This window comes from Numenius arquata, chromosome 21, assembly GCF_964106895.1.
Source record: "Numenius arquata chromosome 21, bNumArq3.hap1.1, whole genome shotgun sequence".
In the NCBI taxonomy this organism is placed as follows: Eukaryota; Metazoa; Chordata; class Aves; order Charadriiformes; family Scolopacidae; genus Numenius; species Numenius arquata.
The window spans coordinates 528911-552920 of NC_133596.1; the positions used below are offsets into that span (position 1 = coordinate 528911).

The 24010-nt window shown below is 44.4% G+C and overlaps 1 protein-coding gene across 4 annotated transcripts in view; it reads left to right on the plus strand.

The window, feature by feature from the left end:
- Positions 1–24010, plus strand: part of EYA3 (EYA transcriptional coactivator and phosphatase 3) — a 58701-nt gene that overhangs the window by 32570 nt on the left and 2121 nt on the right. For 2 of the 4 annotated variants that reach the window (XM_074162217.1, XM_074162216.1), the window contains exons 7-17: positions 5386–5523; positions 10069–10151; positions 11630–11813; positions 14659–14798; positions 16623–16706; positions 17319–17408; positions 19244–19302; positions 20209–20369; positions 22479–22593; positions 23016–23137; positions 23414–23514. In XM_074162217.1, the coding sequence (XP_074018318.1) occupies positions 5386–5523; positions 10069–10151; positions 11630–11813; positions 14659–14798; positions 16623–16706; positions 17319–17408; positions 19244–19302; positions 20209–20369; positions 22479–22593; positions 23016–23137; positions 23414–23514 (1277 nt within the window). The remainder of the gene's footprint in view (positions 1–5385; positions 5524–10068; positions 10152–11629; positions 11814–14658; positions 14799–16622; positions 16707–17318; positions 17409–19243; positions 19303–20208; positions 20370–22478; positions 22594–23015; positions 23138–23413; positions 23515–24010) is intronic. The other 2 variants (XM_074162218.1, XM_074162219.1) reach the window with 2 other exon arrangements.

Consider the following 24010-nt stretch of genomic DNA (forward strand, 5'->3'; position numbering starts at 1 on the left):
ACAGCTGGATGACAGGCTGTGAGCCATTCACCCTGTGCTTCCTTTGTAGTGCAGGGAGGGAGGGCCGTGCTCTCGGGTGCTGGTTTGTTTTAGAAGATAATAGCCATCTTTCCATCATGTATAAAGGGAGTTGAGGATGAGTAGTGCAGACAGAAAAAAATCTAGCTTCTGGGTGGGTTAGCTAGTGAGAGGAGCTGCCTGGTCTTTCCTTGTGCTCTGTGTATGTGTCAGGCACTGGGGAGAAAACCCACAGGACTGACTATCCCCACATATATGAAATTTTTTAACTGATTATTAAAAATTAGCATTTTAACTTCTCTTTTCATTTTTGATGTTGCCCTGCTTAGTTTCATGTTTAAATATTGCATATTGTTGCCTGCTCTCAAAAGTGCATGGTGGCAAAGGCTGCTCTGCGGCTCTCAGCTGTAAGGAGGGGACAGCATCGCCCTTCCACACTGGTCCCTGGCGAGCTGTGTCCCCCCAGCATGTGCTGCCCGCCAGCGGCGCAGGTGGGAGATGGACATCAAGGGTCTGCCTCACGGGGTTGTCGTCGTGCTGTGTAACGGAATGAACAGAGCCTTTTGCAGATTTATCTGTAATGCTAAAATCTTCATATCTTGAAATGTAAAAAGGTTAATTTTTCCTTAGCTGAAGAACTAGGTGTCTGAACAAAACCAGCAACATCTATGGCTTTTGTTGTCCTTGCCTGAGGGAGCAAGGACTTTGTTACTGTTTGAGAAACCCACAACAATTTATTGTCTTTTAGACAATTATTCTATCACCCGATGACCCCTCCTCACGTAGGACGGGGAATCAGAAAAACAAGGAAACACGAGGACTGAAATATAAATAGATTTAATAGGATAAGACTAACCAATTAACATTAATAATACTAAAGAACCAGGACTGATCCTGATACCAATATAAAATACCCAAGGACTATCCCCCACCCATTCCCCCAGCAGGGAGCTGTGCATCCCCACCCAATGTGGGACCCTGCGAACGCTGCGGCTTTGGGAGGAAGGGATTGGCTCAGGGCTCGGGCACCGGGGCAAGGAGTTCTCAGGATGGCAGCTATCAAGGGAGAGAGAGAACTCCTCAGCAAACTTTCTAATTTCTATTGCATGGTAAAAATAACCCATTCATGGTATGAAATAACCCTGTTGGCAGCTTGGGTCAAGTGCCCGGGTCTCGCTCCTCCTCATCCCTGCACCTGGCAAGGCTCGAAAATACTGAGACCTTGAATCCCACATAGCCCAGCTGGCTGTAAAGTAAATATTTTCACTAATTCAGACACTAGAGTCTTATAAAAGTGCAGTTTTCCCAAGCATTAGACGATAAATTAGTCCTGTGTCACTCAAACCAGGCCAGATTTTTATATAAATTACAAAACAATTGATTTGTCATGCTGTTTTTGAAAGGTGGTGTAGAAAAGATGATACAACTAGGTTCAGTTTTATTAGACATGTTACATTACTAATTCTGTTTAAAGTAATAGGGCACAAATTGTTACCTTTATGAGAACGGTCAACATGTAAAATGAATCTATGTATCTTTCTTTCTTTTTTTTAATATATATACACCTGGGATTCATGGAAAGGAGTTTTCTTGTGGTTGAGGGATCCTTAGGAAGAAAACAATGGTTTTGAAGTAACTGGGGTGCAGGGGTTTGATCAAACAGCATCTCCCAAATCTGCTTTACCCTGCATTAATGCTGAGATACGTTGTTCTGACTGGTCACTTGAATGCCATAAAGTGGGAGCTTTTCAGGGTGTAAGTGTTGGACTGTTTTATTAGCAATCTGGGGCTCTTCAGGAGAGCAGGGCCATTTGGGTGGCTGGTGGGACATTTCTAGCTCAGCCCCTGCCGGTAAGGTTCAACCAGGACTGCATTGCAGAGCCAGGTAAAACAGCCAACCCTCCCTGTCACCTGGCACCATGGTGGTCTCAGGATTTCTAGTGAGCGAGGACCTCGTTGACTCTGTGACATGTCCTGCTCTGCCAGTTGTGTTTTCTAAGCTTCCTCCAGGAGAGCTTTTCCCTGAAAAGCTGGACAGGTGCGGAGCAGTTGAGATGTCCCCATCCCCAAGCCTCCAATTGCCAGGGCAGTTTGTCTGCTGTCTCTCTAAACGCTCTGCTCCTCCTCTTTTTGTCCCCTTGTAGTGTTGGGTGTTGTCACAACGGTCTGTTATCTACAAACTGTGTCCGACGCCACGTTAAGGTTGCTGGAATGTAATTCCCTGGGTGCCTGCACCTTGTCAGTGCCTTGTTGCACTGGTTTTTGCTGTACCTGAACGGTGGCTGGTGGTTTCCTTTACTACTTTATTCGGTGTTTATTGATGGTTTGTTGAGGACAGTGCACTGAGGCTGCTTCGTATGTTCTTAAGTATTTTGCTCTGTCGCCTTTTTTTTTTTTTTTTTTTAAAATGTGTAAATACATGGAATGCTCCCTTGAATTGTTGAAGTGTTAGACCGAGATCTTTAAAAAGGTGGTTTAGACTTGTAAATTTTTTTGGAGGAGGGAGGATGCAGGGGGTTTTGTTAGTGTTTTGTGTGTGTGTGATGTTTTGGTGGTGTAGTGGTGGCTGTATTGGGGGGGGGTGTTTGGTTTTTTTTTTTAATCCACAGGTTCCAGAATTCAGGGGTATTTGGCTGCTTCAGTGTTATAATATCAATGTAACAGTAGAAATTCTTCTGAAGACCTAGGCAAGAGATCAGCATTTTCTGTTGACTTCACAGGAACTTTGTCTGTTAAACACCTTCTGAAATGTGATCAGTTACTGAGATGTCTTGGTATGGATTTTGAGTTCTGTTATTAAACACCTGAATTTTTAGTCTGAATTTAAGTGTCAGGAAGATGTTAGAAGTCATATTTCCAGTAATGGAAATCCTACTGGAGTGGTACCTGCTCGATTGTAATGAGAAGATGGACCTTGTCTGGTGTGAGGGACGGGGAGGGGTAGAAGGCTGGACATGCTCCATACAGAGGAAATTCTACAAACTGTTTCTGCTCACAAAATATCCATTGAGCAGGTGAGGAGTTGTCCAGATGTTTCACCAGCATCAAAGGGCCTGTTGCAGAGGTTTGCGTGACTTCGTACTGTGTATTTGTTTCTATGCCAAAAAGAACGCATCATGGATTATCTAACTGGAACGAAGCAGGTGTGTTTTAAGTACGAATTTCAAGCAAGCTGACAAACACAAGCGTAGTTTTGAAATCGTTCAGGTCAGACTTCTGCTTTAAGAGAAGAGATGACCTATGCTCTTGCCAGTTTGTCACCTTTCCTTGTGCTGTAACGCTCTTTTTGGTGGCGTTTAGTGCGTTGTTCTACATAGGACTTACTTGTGGTATGAAGAGATTTTATTAAAGAACCATTAAAATAAGAGTAATGACGTACAGGCTGCATATGTGAGGCTGTAAGTTGGTGTTAGAAACACTGTGGATGTGATGGTTTACATTAACTCAAGAAGACACTACAGCTGATGGGCCTTTCAACACACATACACGTGTGCTGTGACATTCTTCTGCCCAGCTGTGGTGCTGCCGTTGGACGTGGAGGGGTCTCGTCTCCCCTCGCCCAGCTTCCCCTCAGCCATCCCTGAGGCTGTGCTGGTTTATGGACGCTGCCTCGCAGAACAAGGGGGAAGGACAGGTGCCACCGGGCTGAGAGCGTGCCTTGCTCAGTGGGAAGTAGAATATGTCTATACTGGGAGATGACAGCCATGGAAAGCAGGGGCTAGAAGTGCCTTAGGGCAGGACCCCAGTCATCTCCTGCACTGGCATCCAACCAGCCCTGCCAGCGCCTCTGAACGGGATGTCTGACCTGGTGTTACCCTACAGCAGTCAGAGCTGGTTTCTGTTTCATTGTCACAGCTGTTTGGCACTTCTCTGTGTCCTGTGGCCTCTCATCATGTTGCTGTCTGCTCCTTGTCCATCTGTCTTGCACTGTGAGGAGCTGTTAGTTACCATCCCCTCTAAAAACTGCTCACCTATTTGAAGGTTGTGGCACTCCCTTTCCAGACGAAACAAACGCAGCTACTCCCGCTCTCCTTAGAGGATCTGTTTCGCATACATTTTATTCTGGACTTTCTGCAATATATCTACAGTCTTTCTTAAATCAGTCTTTCCCTTTTGTTTACCAATTATCACTGTTCTTGAGGTTTGAAACAGTAACGAAGATACAACTTGAGAGTCAAAGAATCAAAACCCTGGTGTGGCTGTGAGTGACTTAATTTTGCTCATAGGTGGCAGTTTGAGATCAGGTATGTAAATAAATCAGAGCCATTGCAGAATTTAATTCTGCGATGCCACAGCATGGATCGAGCTCTTGGAGCTGCTGCTCGTCTCCAGCTCTGGAGTTTCCCATGTCTTCTGGGTAGGAGATCTGGAGCTCATAGCCCGTGGCTCGTCCTGCAGGTGAACGGTTGCAGGTGGCTTTCACAGCTGTTTTTTTGGGGCTTTAGAAGAGGGTGGTCTTTCTGCTGGCCCTGAACTTTGTGTCTAGCTCCAAACATCCTTTGTCCCTCTGTTTTGCACACTCCTGCTCGTTTTTAAGTAGATCCTCTCAACTGATTCCTGCTTTCTAACCAGGGCCAGGGAGAAATGCCTTTGACTTTAGCTGTAGGTCTGGGAACACTTAAACAAAAGGCTGAAGAGCCCTGAAGAACCAGGCCTGAGCTGAGCTCCTTCCATCAGATGCTGTTTTCACCCTGTCCATGCAGACTAGACCTTAGCACAGCACCTGAGCTGAAACCACACTGCTTATGTGCACCTTCTGCAGATGAATGACAGTCACTTTGCTCTCTCTGTGCTTTGCCCAGTGGTGTTACAAATACTTTCCACAATGGTAGGAAATCTAGAAGAAACATTTAGATTTTTTTCCCCTTTATTTTTAAGCTCTATATTCACTGTGTTCAGTCTATGAAAATGACTGACTTGTGGCTTGTTTTAAAATATTCACCCCAAACCCCAATGAAGTAGTGCAAGTGTTGACCTTGACCTTAATAGATACCAACGTCAGCCTCGCTATGTAATAGCTGAGGTTGTTTGCGGCGCTGTGCAACTCTCCCAAACAGAAGAGGTATTAGCAATTCCTTTATATCGACCTGGCAGTGAATCTTACTGTGACACTAATAGATTTTTAGTTGAAAGCTTTGGAAATTGGTCTTGTTGGTGCTTTTAATTTTCTCTTTTTCAGCCAGTATTGTCAGCAGCTCTAATCCATGCACAGCCTGACAGTCAGCACTTACTATTGCAGAATTAAACATTTTCCATGTATGATTTGTTACTTGCTTTTGTGATGAGCAAAAATCTTAATCTGAGGTAGCAGCATGCTGTTTGGTCCCAGCATATTTGTTTGTAACTGGTCCAATTTATCTGATTCAGGTGCACTGTGGCCAGGTATGAAACCTGAAAGTGGTTTAATTCAGACTCCATCTACAAGTCAGCACAGTGTTCTTACCTGCACTACAGGGTTAACCACAAGCCAGCCCAGCCCAGCACATTATTCTTATTCCATTGAAGGTAACTTGGCATGGTTTTTATCTGCATCTCTCTCCACCTAATTGAGTCCAGATACTACAAATAGAGAAGCTTGCACGTTTGTTCTTGGTTTGTGCATGCTTCTTTATGCTTTGCCTCTTTTCTCTTTGTGTGTGTGTATGTGTTTGGTTTTGTATTTGCTATATACCTCTGTATGCACCAGGCTGGCTTGTTGGTGCCACGCTGATGGACTTAACAGGGTGAGGAGCAAATGGGAAGGGGAGAGGAGCCTAAATGTTTTATTCTTGCATGCCTTTGCTGAGAATGCTCTTACAGCTCGAGCTCTTTGTTGGTGGTCTTTAGCTTGATGTCAGGAAAAACGCTGACTGACATTGGATTTTTTGATTTTTTTTTTTTTATTATTTCTGGAGGTAGATGGCTCACGTATTACACACACACCTCCTAGGTTGGTAGATCTGCTGGAAAGTGAAATTCTCAGTATAGAACTAGCCTACAAATATTCCAGTTGCTGGAAGTGCCACATCTAAGAGGCCAAATGCTGAATTTAACCAGCTTCCAAAGCAATTTTTAGGAGTAAATGTGCCAGTTAGCTGAATAATGGAATATTGTTGTTTATGGCAAGTATGTGGAAATTGATACTTTTTTGCTATACAGGATTTTTGCCATTTATGTTTGGGTGATGAATTATGAAAATTTGTTTCTTTCTCTTTACTTTTTAAAAAGCATTTCAGGAATTCTTAATCTTTCTTGTGTGAAATTTTAATAGAATAATTCAGGGACTTCAGGAGATCTTTAGTTCAGCCTCCTGCTCAAAGAAGAGTTGACAGTGAATTCAGAACCAGGTTGCTCAGGGCTTTATCCGGTTGGGTCTCAAAAACCTCCGAGGATAGAGATTTCACCAGTTCCGGTGCCTGACTATCATCATGTTGAAACTTTTTTAATATTGTCACCTTGGAGCATCCCTCATTCATGTTGTGACTGTTTCTCTCCTTCTCCTGCTGTGCACCTGCAAAAAGAGCCTGGCTCTGTCTTCTTGATGACCTCCATGCAGGTACCAGCAGGCTGCTCTCGAGTCCCCCAGAGCCGTCTCTTCTCCAGGCTGGATGGTCCCGCTCCCCCCAGCTGCCCCTGGCAGGGCACGTGCTGCAGCTTCCTGACTTTTTTGGTGGATCTTTGCCTGACCCACTGAATTTTATCAAAATGTTTCTTGTGCTTGAGGCCCCAAACTGAATGTTGTATCCAGATGTGGTCTAATGAGTACCAAGTAAAGGGGAATTGACTCTTAAAATTAGCAATAAGTGGGTTTTAGCATATCTGATAGCAACGCCACGTGGTATGTCATGCTTGCATTGTTGTGACAGTAAATGGCCCAGCATAATGTTTATCATTAATTTACTTTTCACCTTCATAACATGAGCAATACAACACTGAAAATACTACTTTCCTTCAAACATAACTCTCCTCCAGGTACTCCCACCGGCAGAATGAATTATAGTCTTGTATAGCTCTAATTGCCAAGTGTCAGAGATGATTCTGCATAAGGTGGCCCCTGACATTTGCCAGTGATGTACCACGGTGAGCACTGGAGTCTCTGGGGACTGGGGAGGTGACAGAGTCACCTTCAGGCCTCGCTCTGCAGAAGGGTTTTAAACCAGTCGATTCGCGTTGCTGTGAGAATGTGTGATTTGAGGAGAGTTTCCCTGCAGGCTGCTCATTGAAAGTGTGAAAAAATCACTTGACTTGTGTAAATGCTATTGCTTTTTTGAAAAGCTTTTTGCAAACTGGCAGGAAACTCTTCCTTTTTCAGATTTGCTACATTTCCTTTTTGTCAAATTAGCAAGCAGCCTGCTCAGGGGTCAGGTCAGTACTTGGAGGTGGTGGAGGGCAGGAGCTGGAATGATGGACAAAGCTGCTTTGTTAGTAATCTCTTGAAAATCTATCTTTTCTTTCCAGTCAAAACACTAGGGTGATGCACAGCTGTACCGTGCTGCTGTCCCACCGGAGGTGTGTTTCGGTGCATGGATATGGTTTAATCCACAGATGCTGGACTCAAGTAATGCAATATTTGAACCCTGTTGAATGGTCAGATGCACTTAGCAACTGAGAACTTTGCTGCTTGCGATGGCCATGATGGTACGTTGCGGAGGCACTTGGAAGCACCAGGAGCGACGTGGGAGGAATGGCTGCTTCTTGCCTCGCCTCTTCCTTCCCTGTGAGAGAAAAGCAGCCAAGTGAAGCATAAAATGCATTAATTGCAATTTCCCTTCCTAGCACATGAAGCAGGTTGAAACATCTTTGAAAACGAGTGGAGCAAAAGGGAATGGGATGAATGAGGCAGGGATATAGCCTCTGAGGATGAGGTCTGGAAGTGGGGGAGAAAGAAAGGAGAAGAGAAAAAGAATCACGGCAGCTTCAAGGCAGTGTGTTTGCTGATCTTTTAAATCTGAGACCATGAAGTGGTCCCTTTTGGTGCATCCGTGCCAAACATTTTTGCATGTTTTTTGCCCATTCCCAGGTAAAAGGAACTGACCCACAGTGCAGAAAGAAATGGTTAATCTGTGTAGTCGGAGCTGCTTGTAAAGATCTGATGTGTAACATTGTATAGATAAAGGGTAATTAACAAAGAAATCTTGGAAGGAGAGCAGAGTTAAGATAAACAAAGACGTTCATATGAGGGAATCTGTGGTTTTACCAGAATCTCAACACTTGGAATCTTTTTTCTATGATTTCTTAATTTCTGTTATCTATCTCAGTGGAGAAGCAGCCTCTTCAGAGCACTAAAAATGATAATCGCTTTCTGTTTGCTCTCCGTGATAATCTTGAGAGAGGTGATAGAATAATCTGTCTTCTAGATGGTTCCTCTCCTCTGGCTTCAAGGCAGGTTTGTTCTGTGTTCGCGAGGATCTTTTCTGGAGAACTGCTCTTTGCAGTGACCTAGGAAGTGACATTTTCCTAAGGTAATAACAGCCTCGATCTTTTCTGTAATGGATATAGTTGGAAGGAGTTTTATTTGGAAACTAATGTCTGTTCTCTAGCAGTTGCTTCTGAGGAGTATCTGTGACAGGTACCTTACTCTCACAGCTGGGCTTCTAGTAGCTGCATAGCTACTGCATGTACTTGAGTATCTTCATTACCATTATTGCTGTTCAGTGCAGCCTTTTTTCCTTTTTCTAAATGTTCTTCTCCCAAAATTCTCTCCCATATGTTTTTGGACACGACTACTCCTATCTATGAGGGGATTCCCAGGGGGTGATTACTTACCTTCATTTCTGCTTCCACAGAGATGCCACCCTTCACATTTTTCACCTCTTGTAAATACTGTGTATTTCTGCACCTCTTTTAAGATACATTTCTTTTGGTTTTCATCTTTTTTGAGGCATATTTTCGATCCATTCCTCTTTCCAGAAGCTGTTCACCAGGTAGTATCTGTGCTTGCCATAACACAACATACATTGAGTAAGAGTTCATGTTGGGTTTGTTTCCCTGGGGTAGAAAGACTGAAGCCTTCAGAGGCTTGAGTTCTTCAGTCTCGGGGTGGTTCCACTTGGGTGCAGAAAGGGAGGGCTTTTCTCAGAGTGATGGTAAAGTAGGTGATACCGTGGATTTCTGCAAGTCTTTTCATAAGCATCTAAAAGTGATTTTTGGTTTTATTTGTGTGCAGAGAAAGAAGGTTTAGCAAAAGAAAATATGTGTTGGTGGCACGTGGTTTAGTACATCTTGAGTTTGTTCATGCTGATTTTGTGATTTGTTTTCACTCATCCTTAAGGGTCCCAAAACCCCATGTGGAGTAATGGTTAATGGAGTGTCCCTGTGGCTGTAAAACCACAAAATCTGCTGATGACTGGTGGTCTCAGATGGTGCTCTAGCAGCCTCTTCTGTGTTTTGGAAGAACTGAATGCAGTGACATGAAGGCTATTAAACATCTTAAAATTCATACTAACAACTACATGTCTCTAATAATTTGTCCTACAAGCTGTTGACAAATTATTTCAGAAAGTCTCATCCAAAAAACAGTTGACATGGGGAGATATGTACGCTTTCTCCAGTATACTGGAGAACATTTATACTGTTTGAAGTATTTTTATGTTTCCTTAAATTTTTTGATCTCTTTAGACTAAATATGCTAATTCCAATGCAGAGATTTTTTTTTTTTATCAGAGCTGATATAAACACATTCATATCCATTTTACTGATATATTCTGATTGATTTTCAACTGCTACTAATTGAACATCAGAATGTGATTGTCTTCTCAAAACTTTTAGTAAAGATGTGAAACCATTTCAGTTATACTCCAGTTGCTTAGCAGACATGGAGGGAAAAGGTTTCTGAAACATTTGAAAGTACCGTTTTAAAAGATACGCTAGCGCTCCTTCCCTGTAAGCCCAGTTGAAAAGTAACTGGTTTCAAAATACACCCAACTCTTTTTGGGTTGTTACAAGCAGAGTGCTGCTGGAAGCACAAATGCTTGCACATCAGCCTAGTAAGTACTTATTTCACAGCTTGGATTGGTCTCGTCTCTTGTGCTTTTCTAGAAGCATTTAATGCAATAATTCTTAATTTTACAGCATCAACTACCAATGCCAGTCCAGTCTCTACATCCTCAACTGTTGTCAATATTTCCACATCAGCAGTAGCCACCATCTCACAGGTAAAACTTCTTCCTTGCTATGTTTACGTGCAGCGTCTCCTTCACCTTTGTTTAACACCTTACTCAAAACTAACAAAGGAAGGCCAAATACGCGCATCACTTCAAAAGGAGCACAATGGGTCCTATAGTTACAGGGCTCAGTATGTAACTCTAAGTCAGCAAAATGACTCTTGCTGTCTCTTTGACCGTGATGCTTTTCCCTTTGGCCTTCGCAGCGAACTCACTTCATCTGTTTGAAACTGTTCCCTTGTCTGCAGATGGTGTGGTGCGTCTTATATAGGGTACTGAGATCTCTGAAAGGGAGGCACTGGAGAAGAAACAATAGAACTATTTTGAGAATCAGACCTCCAGAGAGAATTACTGGTGGATTTTTTTTTAATGCCTTTGTTCTCCCTCAGCAAGAAAAGGAAAATAGGTTGTACACAAACAAAAACCCCCTAGTAAAGGGGAGTTACATTCTGATGGTGCTAGAATAAAACGAAGTCAAAAAGTCCTGCAGCTAGCACAGAGCCCTTCCCCCTGACTGTGACCTGCGGTGGGTAATACGTAGTGCTGTCAGTGGCTAACTGGTCTTCTGAATATTTAGATATACAAAGGAACCCTTCAGTGTCACAGCTTTGCAGAAGGAGAATATAGGAAGGGTGGAAAATGCAACGGATGCACAAAAATTCTTGTATGCTTATGCTGTTGCTTTTTAAGGTGCTTTAATTAAAACATAAACTTGCTTGAAGCTGTAAGGGGAAAAAAATATTTTCTTTCAGTCATGCAGGCCAAAGTGCCTCATTCACAAATTCAGGGTGCTCTTTGAGGGAATTGGGAGTGCACAGTGTGCCAGAAGAGTGTCACCTGACATTTGGGGTGGCTGCTTTCTTTACTATCAGTAACAGAAATTAAAATCTTCAAGCATAGCTTCAGGTGCTCAGTGATCTCCTCCTAAATTAATAAATAGTCTCCATAAGTGGATACCTTTCATCACAGCATGCAAAATAATTGCTTGCTGAAGTCAGGACATGAGTAAAGGCATATCCTGTAGCTCTTATGGCTGAGGTTGGGCCCTCAGCCAGTGCCAGGACCACTTTCTGTTGCTGTCAATACATTTGGTATCAGAAAGTAAAACACAACAAGACAGACCCACAAATTCCAGAACAGAGATGGTGTGTGGCCTGATGCCATGGCATCTACTCGATACTCCCCTGTTACTGCCACATCGTTCATAATGAACTCATTTTTGAAGAAACTGGAGACAGAGGAGTGGCCCTGTGATTGCTGGCTCCGGCCTGTGCGGGGGCCATGGGGAAGTCAGATCTCTCATCCCTTGTTGGAGATGTCCTACATGTGCAGAAAGAAACAGCAGGAAGTCAGACTGTGCTCTTGCTGGGATTTCTCTTTGACAGGCATATTCTAGCATAAGAGTCATCTTAATATAGAGTGTTTTCTGAAGGAAGTGTCCTATCATAAGTAATCCTTCCTTCTGACAGGAATATCCTACGTACACGATCCTTGGCCAAAGTCAGTACCAGACGTGTTACCCGAGTTCTGGCTTTGGGGTTGTAACACCAGCAGACAGCAACACGGAGAGTTCTGCATTAGCAACAACTACGTACCCAACCGAAAAACCAAATGCCATGGTGCCTACGCGGATGGTGCAGAGACATTCCTCCGGTAAGGGCTGGATCTTTAATAGGGGGGGCTGCAAAATACCTGTGATAAACAGTACAGTGTGCAGACATGGGGAAAACTTTTTTTCCAAAAGGTAATTGCAGCACCTTTGCGTGCTGACCTGGACAGGACATTTGCCTTCCGTTGTCAGACTGGTCTCACTGGTGTGCGGAGCATTATGGTAGACCAGCCAAACTTGTGTATTGGAAGTCTTATGCTGCTTCAGCAGACACTTACCACGTGCTCTGAATGCCATCTAGGGAGGTGGAATTCCAGGGGTGACTTGACGAGTTGCCAACAGCAGCTCCCTGGGGACTGTTGACTCTGTCGTGTGTCGGGGCTGGGTGTTCTCTTGGGCTACAGGGCAGTTGATGGTATCCAGTGTCCAGCTCTTTCCCTCCCGCAGGCAGGCATTCAGATTACCTGACAGCCATGACATGACTGCCAGTCCCAGTTACGGGAGCCCTCTGGGACTGCTCCTGCATTTTTGAGAGCTGTAGTTTGGCCTTCACCTCTCGATGGCTTGGTCTCTGGTGTGCCTGGGGCTACATCCTTTCCTTGCTTCTGCTTCATCATGTAAACCGTTTTGGAAATGACATCTGTTGTGCTGTGCATGTGAGCAAATCTGCATCTGCAAAGCATTGCGTTACCTGGCACTTGTCAGGGAGATGATTTTAGCTGGTAAGAGAAGAGGTGTAGGAAGTGGATTGAAAAGGTTTAATTGACTATCTAAAGATAAATATATAATATGAATATAAAATATAAAGATATTTGAAAGGCTGGCCTTTTCCACTAATGCCATGTCATGTACCAACCACAGTGGTGTTGACTAAAATTTCCTCACCAAAAATATAATTTTCTAAACTTAACAAGGACAAGAGCAAAGACTTAGGACTTCTTCCAGTGTCTTATGCAAGGAGGCATGAGATTCTTCCTGTGTTGTCAAACAGTGTTAAATGGAAATTTGCTGTCTGTTACAGATTGGTAGGCTGGAAAAAAATACAGATTCCTTTGATTTTTGTTGGTGCCCTGGGTCTGGCCAGGATGGACTTAACTTTCTTCATAGCAGCTCTGCTGATGCTGTGTTTTGGATTCAAGGCTAAAGCGATGTTGATGCCACACCAGTGTTTTGGCTCCTGCTGAAAAACACTTGTGCAGTGTCAGTGCTTTCTCCCCTCCACACCCCCACAGCGAGCAGGTTGGAGGGGGATGAGAATCTGGAAGATGGCACAGCTGGGACAGCTGGCCTGAGCTGACCAAAGGGATATCCCATACCCTATAATGTCATGTTCAGCAATACAAACGGAAGCAGAGGAAGAATGGGTGGCTTCCAAGGTTGCTCTTGCTTGGAGATTGGCAGGGCATCAGCCTGCATGTGGGAGGTGAGTGATTGCCTCTGCAGCACTTTGCCTTCTCCATCTTCCCCGAGTCCATCAGTAGTACCTGAGCTCTGCCAAGTCCTCAAACTCATTCAAGCAACCTGAAAGCAGGGATGGGTGGCTGCCAGTAAGCAAAGCACACAGATCAATAGTCCTGAACTCAGTGAAGTTCCAGACCTCTCTCACCTTTACCTTATGGGGTGCTACAACCAGGGGATGACAAATGCCACGCTGTGATGATGTAAATCAGAAGTGTGGTGCTTCAAGCACGTTCCCTTGTTCAGGAAGCAGTTGCCCTCTAGTTGGGGAGAGCAACAGCAGATTTACGCATGATAATTTGTTCTTATTTGGTGTTGAAAACCTAAGGAGTTGACCTGTTATTTAAAGACACTGGCCAGGGAATGGCCCAGCTGTTAATGTTTTCAGTACCATTTTTTTAGCTCAGGAATTCTCTAAGTTCACAGTTTTGCATTAATTTTCATAGGAATTGCAATGTCTCATCTTCAAGACCCAGACTGAATTCTAGCTCTCTCAAGTCCCCTGTGTCCGCTGCCTTCCTGCTACAGTTCTGGTCCTGTTTCTGAACTAGTTAGGCAGATGTCTGGAATGTTAACTCTTCTGCCTGGACGGCAGGATTCAGAAAGTATTTTCCATCGTGGCTGTAATACTCTGCATATCAAAGCAATGATTTTTATTTTTTTAATATTTTTTAAATGCTGGTGCTTTACTCTTTCCCTGGGAAGGGTGTTCTTACCAGTGGCAGAATAGGCTTCATAATGTATCCCCGACAGTCATGGCCATGGTGCTTGGCTAAGTCTGCATCTCCAGGGCTGAGATCATCCCTGTTGTTCTTTACTAGTTCTTGGATAGGCCAATGGAGCTGTAGTCAAATGATGTCTGTTTCCCAGTTAGCATACTGTGGATTTGTGTGTGGTTAACACACTCCAGATAACTCTGTGCACTGGCTGTTTTGTAGCTGTTAGTCAAGGGCTTACGGTGGCACAGGAGTGAGCAGTGTATGCGGAGGTGGAAAGAGCATGCGTTGTGTGGTGTTGTGTGACACAAAAGGTATTTTGACTAGTGCAGGAAATCTGGGAGGGAGCAGCATCATTAAATACTTTCCTTTGTACACTTATTACAGACTGAGGGTTTCTGGTGCTTGCCCAAGAAGTGTTAAAAGAAACAATTGAGTCATAAAGCAGTTCCAGTAATGAGACATCTGAGGGGTTACAGGGCTTAGGATGGAGGGTGCTCAGTGGACTGAACTGAGGAGACAGAGCTGTTTTGAAATGATGGGACAAAAAAAATCATGTTTTATGTTCTCATAAGGTTTCAACTACTACTGCATCAATAAAGGAAAATAACATCTTACCTTTTGCAAAGGAGGTTTATGGCCAAATGCTATAAGCTTTATGTTGGTGTGTTTTGAGACATGAGGGGATGAGAGCTGTGTGATTTCTTTCTTCTAGGAGATGCATCCACAAGTCCTTCATTATCAAGAGCAACAGCAAGTAAAGAGTTAGATGAGCAGGCAAGAAAAAACATGCCTGGGAAGAACAGGGGGAAGAGGAAAGCAGATACCTCTTCCTCACAGGACAGTGAACTGGAGGTAAGTAGTAATCTTGTTTTCTACAGGTAGCATTGCAGAATAGCGTGGTGCTAAAAGTCATCCTCTCTTTCTTTCATCCTATCTCCATGGAAATGGAAGAGGATCATTAGACTAATAGAATAGTTTGTGTTGGAAGGGACCTTTACAGGCCATCTAGTCCAACCCCACTGCAATGAGCATCTTCCACAACATCTTCCACTGGATCAGGTTGCTCCAACCTGGCCTTGAATGTTTCCAGGGATGGGGCAGCCACAGCTTCTCTGGGCAACCTGGGCCGGTGTCTCACCACGCTCAGTGTAAAAAATTTCTTCCTTACATCTAGTCTGAATCTACCATCTTTTAATTTAAAACCATTACGCCTTGTCCTATCACAACAGACCCTACTAAAAAGCCTGCCTCCATCTTTCTTATAAGCCCCCTTTAAGTGTTGCAGTAACATCTCCCCAGCACCTTCTCTTCTTCAAGCTGAACACCCCAACTCTCTCAACCTGTCCTCATAGGAGAGGTGTTCCATCCCTCTGATCATTTTTGTAGCCTCATCTGGACCCACTCCAACAGGTCCATGTTCATACTGTACTGAGAGTGAATTTGGGAAATTCCCATGAACCATTTTATCTGAGAACTGGCCCAAATGAGTTCCTAAGTGGTCTTTGACAAGCATCACTTAAACACATCTTGGAATCATAGTGGTGTCAATGGAGGAGACATCTGGATGTCTCTAGTACAGCCTCCTGCTCAGAGCCGTCCCCATCACTAGAACCGTAGTTTTGTCTAGCTGAGTCTTGAGAACCTCCAAGGTTGGAGATCCTGTACCTGTCTAGTGATCTATCCCAGGACTGCCATGTCCACCTGGGGAAGGAGATTTTCTCTTTCCAACTGGAATCTCCCAAGCTGCAAATTTCCCCCTTCTTTTTCCATGGCAGTTTTCCATTTGCCACTACTGAGAAGGATTTGCATCATCTTTGCAGTTCCCTTTCAGTTAATTGTGATCTGCTATTAGATCACCCTTAGTCTCCTCTTTGCTGAGATAAACCATCACAGGTCCCTCAGCCTCTCCTCTAGGCTACTGACCATCTCGACAGGCTTTTGCTGGCCTCTCTCTAGTTTCCCCACATACCTCTGGAGCTGGGAATGCAATCTGGCGTCACCCAGTGCCGAGTAGGGTGAGACAGCACCTTCCTTCTACCAGCTGGGCACACTTGGTATTCTCCAGCACACAATTCATCTTATCCACAGGGAGAGTGCGCTGCTGGCTCATACTGCTCCTGGTGTCCACTGTACCCTCCAGCTCCTTCCAGCCTGGAGCAATACAAGGGGTCGTTCTACCCCACATGCACAGTCTGCAGTTATTGAACTTCTAGTTCCTGTTGGCCCAGTTCTCAAGTTTATCAAAGTCCTTCTGTGCTGAAACTCTGCTATTCCTCATGGCAGCCAGTCCCCCTTATTTACCATAACAAAGGTCATTTGCCTGTGCTCTCCAAGATCACAGACAGTAAACTACCCTAGCAGGGCTCTAAAGTTCATTAGCACTCTTAAGTTTTTGCTTTTATGACTATAAAAGCAAGAGAAGCTTTGGAAATAGTTTGACCAAGAGAGCCTTATTCTGCACGTATATTTGCACTGTATGGTATATAAACTCCACTACATTAAACTGAGTTTAATGAATAATGTGTTCAGCCTGTAAGATGAATACTGTTAAATACTGTTCATATCTGTTAAAAGCACACTGCAGCTGGCCACAAAATTAACCCTAAAACTTGCTCCTTTATTGTAGCTCAGTGCTTGGAGTAGCTCAGCTCTAACCTGCTTTTATTCTCTACGCAGCGAGTGTTTCTCTGGGACCTGGATGAGACCATCATAATCTTCCATTCACTTCTCACAGGGTCTTACGCTCAAAAATATGGCAAGGTAATACTGTCTTCTCTGTGGAAGAAAAACCTTATCTGTCCTGCAGACGTAAATGTTAATCTTTGGAAAAGGCATAGAAAATGATATCTTGTTTTAAATGTATAAGGTGATACTTTTAACTTGTTGGCAGTTTGGGGTGGGGAAAAGAACTAAATTTGCCTTTATGCAAAGCTGGGATATGGACATCACAAACACTTCTCTTCTATCAATACAAGTCCTAAAAAGTCTGTCTCTTGTTACTATCATTGGGAATTATTGAGGTCACAGCACACAGTGAAAGGAAGTATTTTTTCTTCTTCAAAACATATTGAATATTTTTGAATGTTTTGTTTTGTTGCTTCTGAAAATGCATCAGTCCCTGCTATGTAGTACTAAAGTGTTTTGTTAAATTTTGGGTCACTGTATTACCAGAATGTGTTGGTTTTTTGGGTGGGGTTTTTTTTGAGTTTAAAATACTGGAGAAATTGTAGTTCACACTAGTGAATGCACATGGAATTACATCAGGTTTGACACACAGTAGAAACTGTGCAATGTAACTGATGAAAGTTTTATCACAATTTACTTCTGCCTGTAACCACAGTGAATTTATGTTTTCTCTGTTTGTTTTACCAGGACCCAACTCTAGTGATTGGCTCCGGTCTGTCAATGGAGGAAATGATTTTTGAAGTGGCTGATACTCACTTGTTTTTCAATGACTTGGAGGTACATGGCAACTGTTTTTGAAAGGCAAAACTCCGTGTTACCTAGTTAGAATTACACTGCACAGTTTGTGAGGGCTATTGTGCTTCAGAGCCACTTTGTGCTGAAACGTAGCAGTGAAGTGGTTCTAAGCACAACCAAATCAAAAAGATGCACTCTTATCTGAGACAGGCATTCTACAGACTGCTAGTGCCATGAGCTCTCTTAGCTCTCTTACGGGTTTCTACTTGAACCTGTATAATAAAAAGAGTGATGTCTGCTTTGTCTTCTATTTTCATTCCGGATGGGTAAGCACTTCGCTTTCACTGATCCTGTTTTGAAATGGAGAGCAGGGATGTGGGGAAAGAATGACCTCAAGGATGTCAGTTCTCAGGGACTTTGACTCAGCCAAGGACAGAACACAATTTGTGCATCTCAGCCAGTGTCTCTAGTAGGTTGCGTTGGCCATGTAACAGCTCAGAAGGACATGCTTCCGTAGACCAGTGTGCTCTGCACGGGGAGGTCCCACAGCACCCTTCATTTTTCTTTCCTGCAAGCTGTCTCTGCTGCTCTTCCCTTCCCATCCTGCTTCACAGACTTCTGATCAGCTCCCGTCCTTCTTCATGTGCAGTATTCTTTGCCAAATTAAATACATCTCACAGTTCTGCATGACTTCCCCAGAAGCTGATTATAAATCTTTGCTTCAATCACGGCAATGCTCTGTGCTTTGCTATTACATATTATCACATAGTAATAGACACAGTAATGTGATCTATACAGGGAGGTGTGAGGTTATGCCAGAATCTGGAATTAGATGGTTGGAAATAGCAAATTTCTTGACTCATGTTGGTTTTGATATGAGTCCACAAATATGGACTCATGAACCTAATTTGCAGAATTCATAGGACTAGTTTAAAGCTTAGGAAGGCTGAATATGAAAAGTGAACAATTTATTGTAGGTGCATCACTGATGCACATTGTGGAAAAACAAGATGCTTTTGTTGTTGCAAATAGAAACTTAAATGAAATTTCCATTTGTGGCTGTGACTACTTGCAGCTGTGAGCTTTGCCAAGGTGGAAATGACAGTTACCTCCCTGCCCCAGGAGAAAAAAAGGAAAAAAAATCCAAAACCCCAAAAAACCCCCAAATACAGTCTCTTGTGCTGGAAAGGTAGTCACTGGTATGTTTACTATGTGATCAACAGCAACACTTACAGCTATGGGTCTTGGTTAGCAGCAGCAGTGGGAAATTCTTGAAATGGGGAAAATTCACTTCTTGTCCTATTATCTCAGGGTTAAGTCTCGCAATTTATCTCGGGGTTAAATCAGCCGTGCGAAGCACCAGAGTCTTGGCAGTACCACCAGCTGATGTGTCACTCTGGGGTTTGTGCTGTGGCTCTCCGGTAAGGGAATTGACGGTTGTGTTGATGAAATGGAATATCAATACTTGACCAGATAATGTGGCTTTGGGGTATTTTTTGTTTGGTTTGTTTTGTTTTTGTGAAACAGCAAAAGGGTTTCAAATGACAAGTGAGTTTTGAGTCCAACCTGTTTAGTGAGTGTTGGGAGTTCCTTTTTTTGTGGACAACTCAAAATGTCATAGAAACACGCTTTCTTCAGACTTTTGTGGTACTTCAAATCCCAGTCCTAGCAAGGACCTGTAGGTGATGAGGAGTTAAACCTAGTTCTGGAAGACAAAGCTAATGGGAGCTGTGTGTAGGTTTGTGGAGGCAGTATGGCATGGCTTGTTGCTGTGGGGAAATGGGAGGGGATTGTTTTATATCACACTTTCTTTTATCTGCAAATTTCAGTATGTTCTGGATTCCAACAGCGTGACTTTATTTTTTTTTCTTAAACAGGAGTGTGACCAGGTACACATAGAAGATGTGGCATCTGATGACAATGGCCAAGATTTAAGGTGATGTATTGATGAATGCATGAAATGTATAGCTGATGAAATCTGGTTTTTGTGGGGACTTCAAGCCCAAAAGTGATGGAGGTCAGCATTGTGCAGGTGATGAAACTTGGCAAATGGTGTTTCTTAGCTGGGTGGTATTTCTTTGAAGACCTACAAAACATTGAGACTTTTGGAATTATAACATGAATTGTATTGTCCACTGTTGAATATTGCCTGTGCACTCAATGATGTGTCATAAATGGAGAACCAACACTCCAAACTTCACAATCTGGCCTTTGAAAGTCTCCCTATGGTTTGAATCCCTCTGTGAGCTGATTGTGCACGCTATCGGGGGTTGAGGGTAAGTTCTCTGCTGCATTAACGAGCTGAACTGGCTCATGGAAAGGTCTGAGAAGTGCCTGTCTGTCAGGGAGAAAGAAGTATGGGGAAAGTGGTGAAGCAGGACCTGCTTCCTGCAGTCATGGGCTGGTAAAGCAGCTCGTCTGCTTGTGGAGCTACAGCTGCGATGTAAAGACACGGCTGTTATGTTTGGAAGATCCTATGCTGGGATCCTATCACTGCAGGATGAGAAAGGGGTTAGTGGGAAGGATGCTCTGTATGGCAGAGGAGTGAGCAGGCCAAGAGCAAAGGGAGGTTTTGTAGTGGAGGGTGTGAAAGAAGAGTTGAATTGGTACATTTCAGTATGGCAGTTCAGACCCGACAGCAAGGTGTAGCTGGATATCCGAGTAGGTTGCCAAGAGAAGTCAGTCTCTGCTGTTGGGGTGCAGTGGGGATTGTGTAGAGTTCCTCTCGGAGGTGCTTTTCTAGCTGCTGTCAGAGCTGAAGTTCCTGGCTGCAACCCCACCAGGAAAGCTGCAGTGATTCTGCTGCTGTGGCACATGTAACACATCTGCTTTTCTGAAACAGCAACTACAATTTCTCCACGGATGGCTTCAGTGGCTCAGGAAGTAATGCAAATCACAGCTCATCAGTTGGTGTCCAGGGTGGAGTGGACTGGATGAGAAAACTGGCCTTCCGCTACCGCAGGGTACGCGAGATCTACGACAAATACAAAACTAACGTTGGAGGTGAGTGTTCACCTGCACCCAGTATCTGAGCACTAAATGGAGTTTGTGGTGCCAGGCTCCATCCTTCTCACAGCTTTTGCTTTCCTGAATGTTTGGATGTGAACACTTTCCTAGTGCTAAGTGGGATCCATGGAATCTAAGAGGGTACATCTTCCAAAACTGAACAGCATGCCAGTGCAGTCTGGGAGCTATCATATAGGTAGGGGTGATCAGAGAAAATTTTGGTGCAAACAGTGTTCGTTGCTAATTTTGTTGCTAATTTTGCATGAAAGGCTGCCTGTCACTCTGCTTAGAACAGGCCTAAGTGACTTACATATCATGCTACTTAGGAGGTCTTTTCACTTGTGTCTTCACAAAGTCTGTCTTTTGTTGTGCTATTGTCAAGAAATACAGCATTCACCCTTTTGGCTGTTGTGCTCATAGTCACAGAATCCCAGACGGGCAGGGGTTGGCAGGGACCTCTGGAGATCATCCAGTCCAACCCCCTGCCAGAGCAGGGTCACCCAGAGCAGGTCACACAGAATCACATCCAGGTGGGGTTTGAATGTCTCCAGGGAAGGAGACTCCACACCCTCTCTGGGCAGCCTGTTCCAGGGCTCTGCCACCCTCACAGGAAAGAAGATTTTCCTCATGTTCAGGTGGAATTTCCCGTGTTCCAGTTTGTGCCCATTGCCCCTTGTCCTGTCTCCGGGCACCACTGAGAAGAATCTGGCCCCATCCTCTTGCCACCCGCCCTTTAGATGACCCGCTTAGCATCAGTGAGATCCCCTCTCAGTCTGCTCTTCTCCAGCTGGACAGCCCCAGGTCCCTCAGCCTTTCCTCAGCAGAGAGATGCTCCAGCCCCTCATCATTTTCATAGCCCTTTGCTGTACCCTCTCCAGCAGTTCCCTGTCCTTCTTGAACTGGGGAGCCCAGAACTGGACCCAGTGCTCCAGATGTGGCCTCACCAGGGCAGAGCAGAGGGGGAGGATGACATGACATCTCTACCATGTGTTCACAAAGTCAATTACAATCTTCTAGTTTTGTTTCCCTTCCAATGCCAAAGTAGTAATAATGATGCAAACCACAGATACCCATTGTAGGTAAATTTTCTGTTTAGTCTCTAGTCCGAGTTTGGCGTTGCCACCCCTGGGAAAGGGGTGCTGCAGGGTGACTCAGCCTGCTGGGGGGTGGGTTTGGGTATCCTTTGCCTATGCAAAAAAAAACTTGATAGAATGTTTTCTTGGACATTTTTCTGAAAAATCAGGTGTTTGAAATGGTAACTTTCAGCCTTAAAAATCTATCAGTGTAAGTCTGCATTTCAGTGTGCTGCAATTACCTTATTCCTGGTAGGGATCAGACCATTATTCCATATTTTGCATGTGGGAAACCCAGATGCAGAGTTTTTCAGGACCTGTCTTTACCAGATGGTAAAGCACTTGGCAGTGCAGCCCACAGTGGGTCTCTCCACGCCCTCGTTGTCAGGGGACCGGTGCAGTTCAGGGCTGGAATAGGGTGGGGGGTTTGTACATCATGGCTGGAAACTGGGTGGAGAGAGGTTCAGACTTGGGGTGCTCCTTTCTTGTATTTACTGATGGGAGCAGGTTTGAGCGTATGGGCTCCATTGCTGGTTGAATTTAATTCAAAACTGAGAACATGATATCTAAAAGGGATAAAAAACAGGGGGATAAAAAAGAGGAGGGGAAGGGGATTTAAAAAGATATCTAAAAGTGATTGCAGTGGAAAGGGTCTTTGGGAAGTAGGAAGTCAGAGAGGGTGACTGCAGGAGTTCCTTCCCCTGCTGTCCGTGGCCTCGGACAACACCTATTGCTGTGAGTGCTTTGTACAAGAGAAATGTGTTTTGTTGCGTGTATCCCGGGAAATGGTTTGAAATAATTGGAGAAAAGTGTCTACCCAGTTCCCTACGGTGAGAGTCACAGATGGGTGTCTGGGCTTATCTGTGCCACTGGAAGCTGGTTTCTCCCGTTGCCTTGAGACAGTTTCAGCTTTCAGATGCCTTCAGTACTGTGTTATTTATTGCCGAACAGGCAGCTGTTAAACTGAGCGATGGCTCTCTCTGAGTTAGACTTGCCAGCTCAACTGGGGGCACTGGTGTTGCTTGTCTTCCAGGCCTCCTTAGCCCCCAGAAGAGGGAAGCTCTGCAGCGACTAAGGACCGACATAGAAGTGCTAACGGATTCCTGGCTGGAAACTGCCTTGAAGTCCCTGCTACTCATACAATCCAGGTACGGAAACTGGAAACTTGTCTGTGGCTTTCTCAGCCCTTTCTCTCTCTTAGCTGTGCACGCAGTGTTGTGCTGCACCGCGTTTCTGCTACTGTTTGTCACAGGAACTGGGAGGCAAAGTGAGCGAGTGCAGGAGCTCCACTCCTGAGCGCCTGTTGGGATTTTTCTGCTGCAACATCTGTTGTTCAGAAGGTTCCCTTGATAGGACTGCACTCACAAAATTGCGTTTCAGTCAGAGAATTTCTGATTAAAACAAAAAAACAAACAAGCAAAAACCACACATCAAAATCCTGGCATAAAAAGCCTCTTGAAGGCAGGACACTGAAGCACGTGGCACTTTGGAAAGCCAAGCAGGCTGCCCAGAGCAGCCCTCAGCGCCACTGGCCATAGATGTGCTTTTACAAGTGTTTTTCTTCTTTTAGAAAAAACTGTGTGAACATCTTGATCACAACCACCCAACTGGTGCCAGCTCTTGCCAAAGTTCTCCTGTATGGATTGGGCGAGGTGTTTCCCATCGAAAATATTTATAGTGCTACAAAAATAGGTAAGGGGTTGCGCTGAGTCCCTGGCACTGAGGGGTCTGCTGCGGGAGAGCTGCGACTTTGACACAGGAAAGACAATTTCTGCAGCTGAGCAGCCCATGGCTGCCGTGGTCCAGCTGGCCGTGTAATAGTGGTGGCTTCTGGACTCACGAGCTGAACTGGCTGTTATCTCCTTCCCAGCAAGACAAGAGTGTGTTTCTGTACTGGGAAGAAGGGACCTGTTCAGGCTTCTATTACTCTCTGCCTAAGGCTCGTTATGGGGGCTTGTCTTTTGGCAGGTAAAGAGAGCTGTTTTGAGAGGATCGTGTCACGATTTGGAAAGAAAGTCACCTATGTGGTAATTGGAGACGGGCGTGATGAAGAGGTTGCAGCAAAGCAGGTGGGTTTCTGACTGGAGAGGCGGGATGTGGGTGGATGCAAAGGGAAATTACTACAGCAGTCTTTTTCTGCAGGGACTCTTTTTCCAGGGCTGAACTTCAGGCCAGGGGGCAGCCTTTGACACGAGATCTTTCTTTCACTAAGTTAAGATGGGGAGGTTTTTGGCTCTTCAGGGTTTAAAATTTCTGTTTTACTCTTGTTTAAGATTGTGTGTAACATTGTCCCTGTAGAACAGTATCTTGATGTAGCATGTCTTGGTCATACCATGCAGCAGTCAGTGAGGATGATGGCATTTCTCGAAGCACAGAGAGAGTCAGGACTTGGTTGCCAGCACTCAGATCTACCATAGTATCTACCATGAGTCTGAATTACAAACAAGGAGCAAAAACTTCAATTGATTTGGACAGGCCTGAATAGGTTGTTCAGTTGTGCTAATTAAAGGCAGTCAAGTGCACAGATTTTTGTCAGGACACCGTCTCTGCAGGCTTCACGCTGTC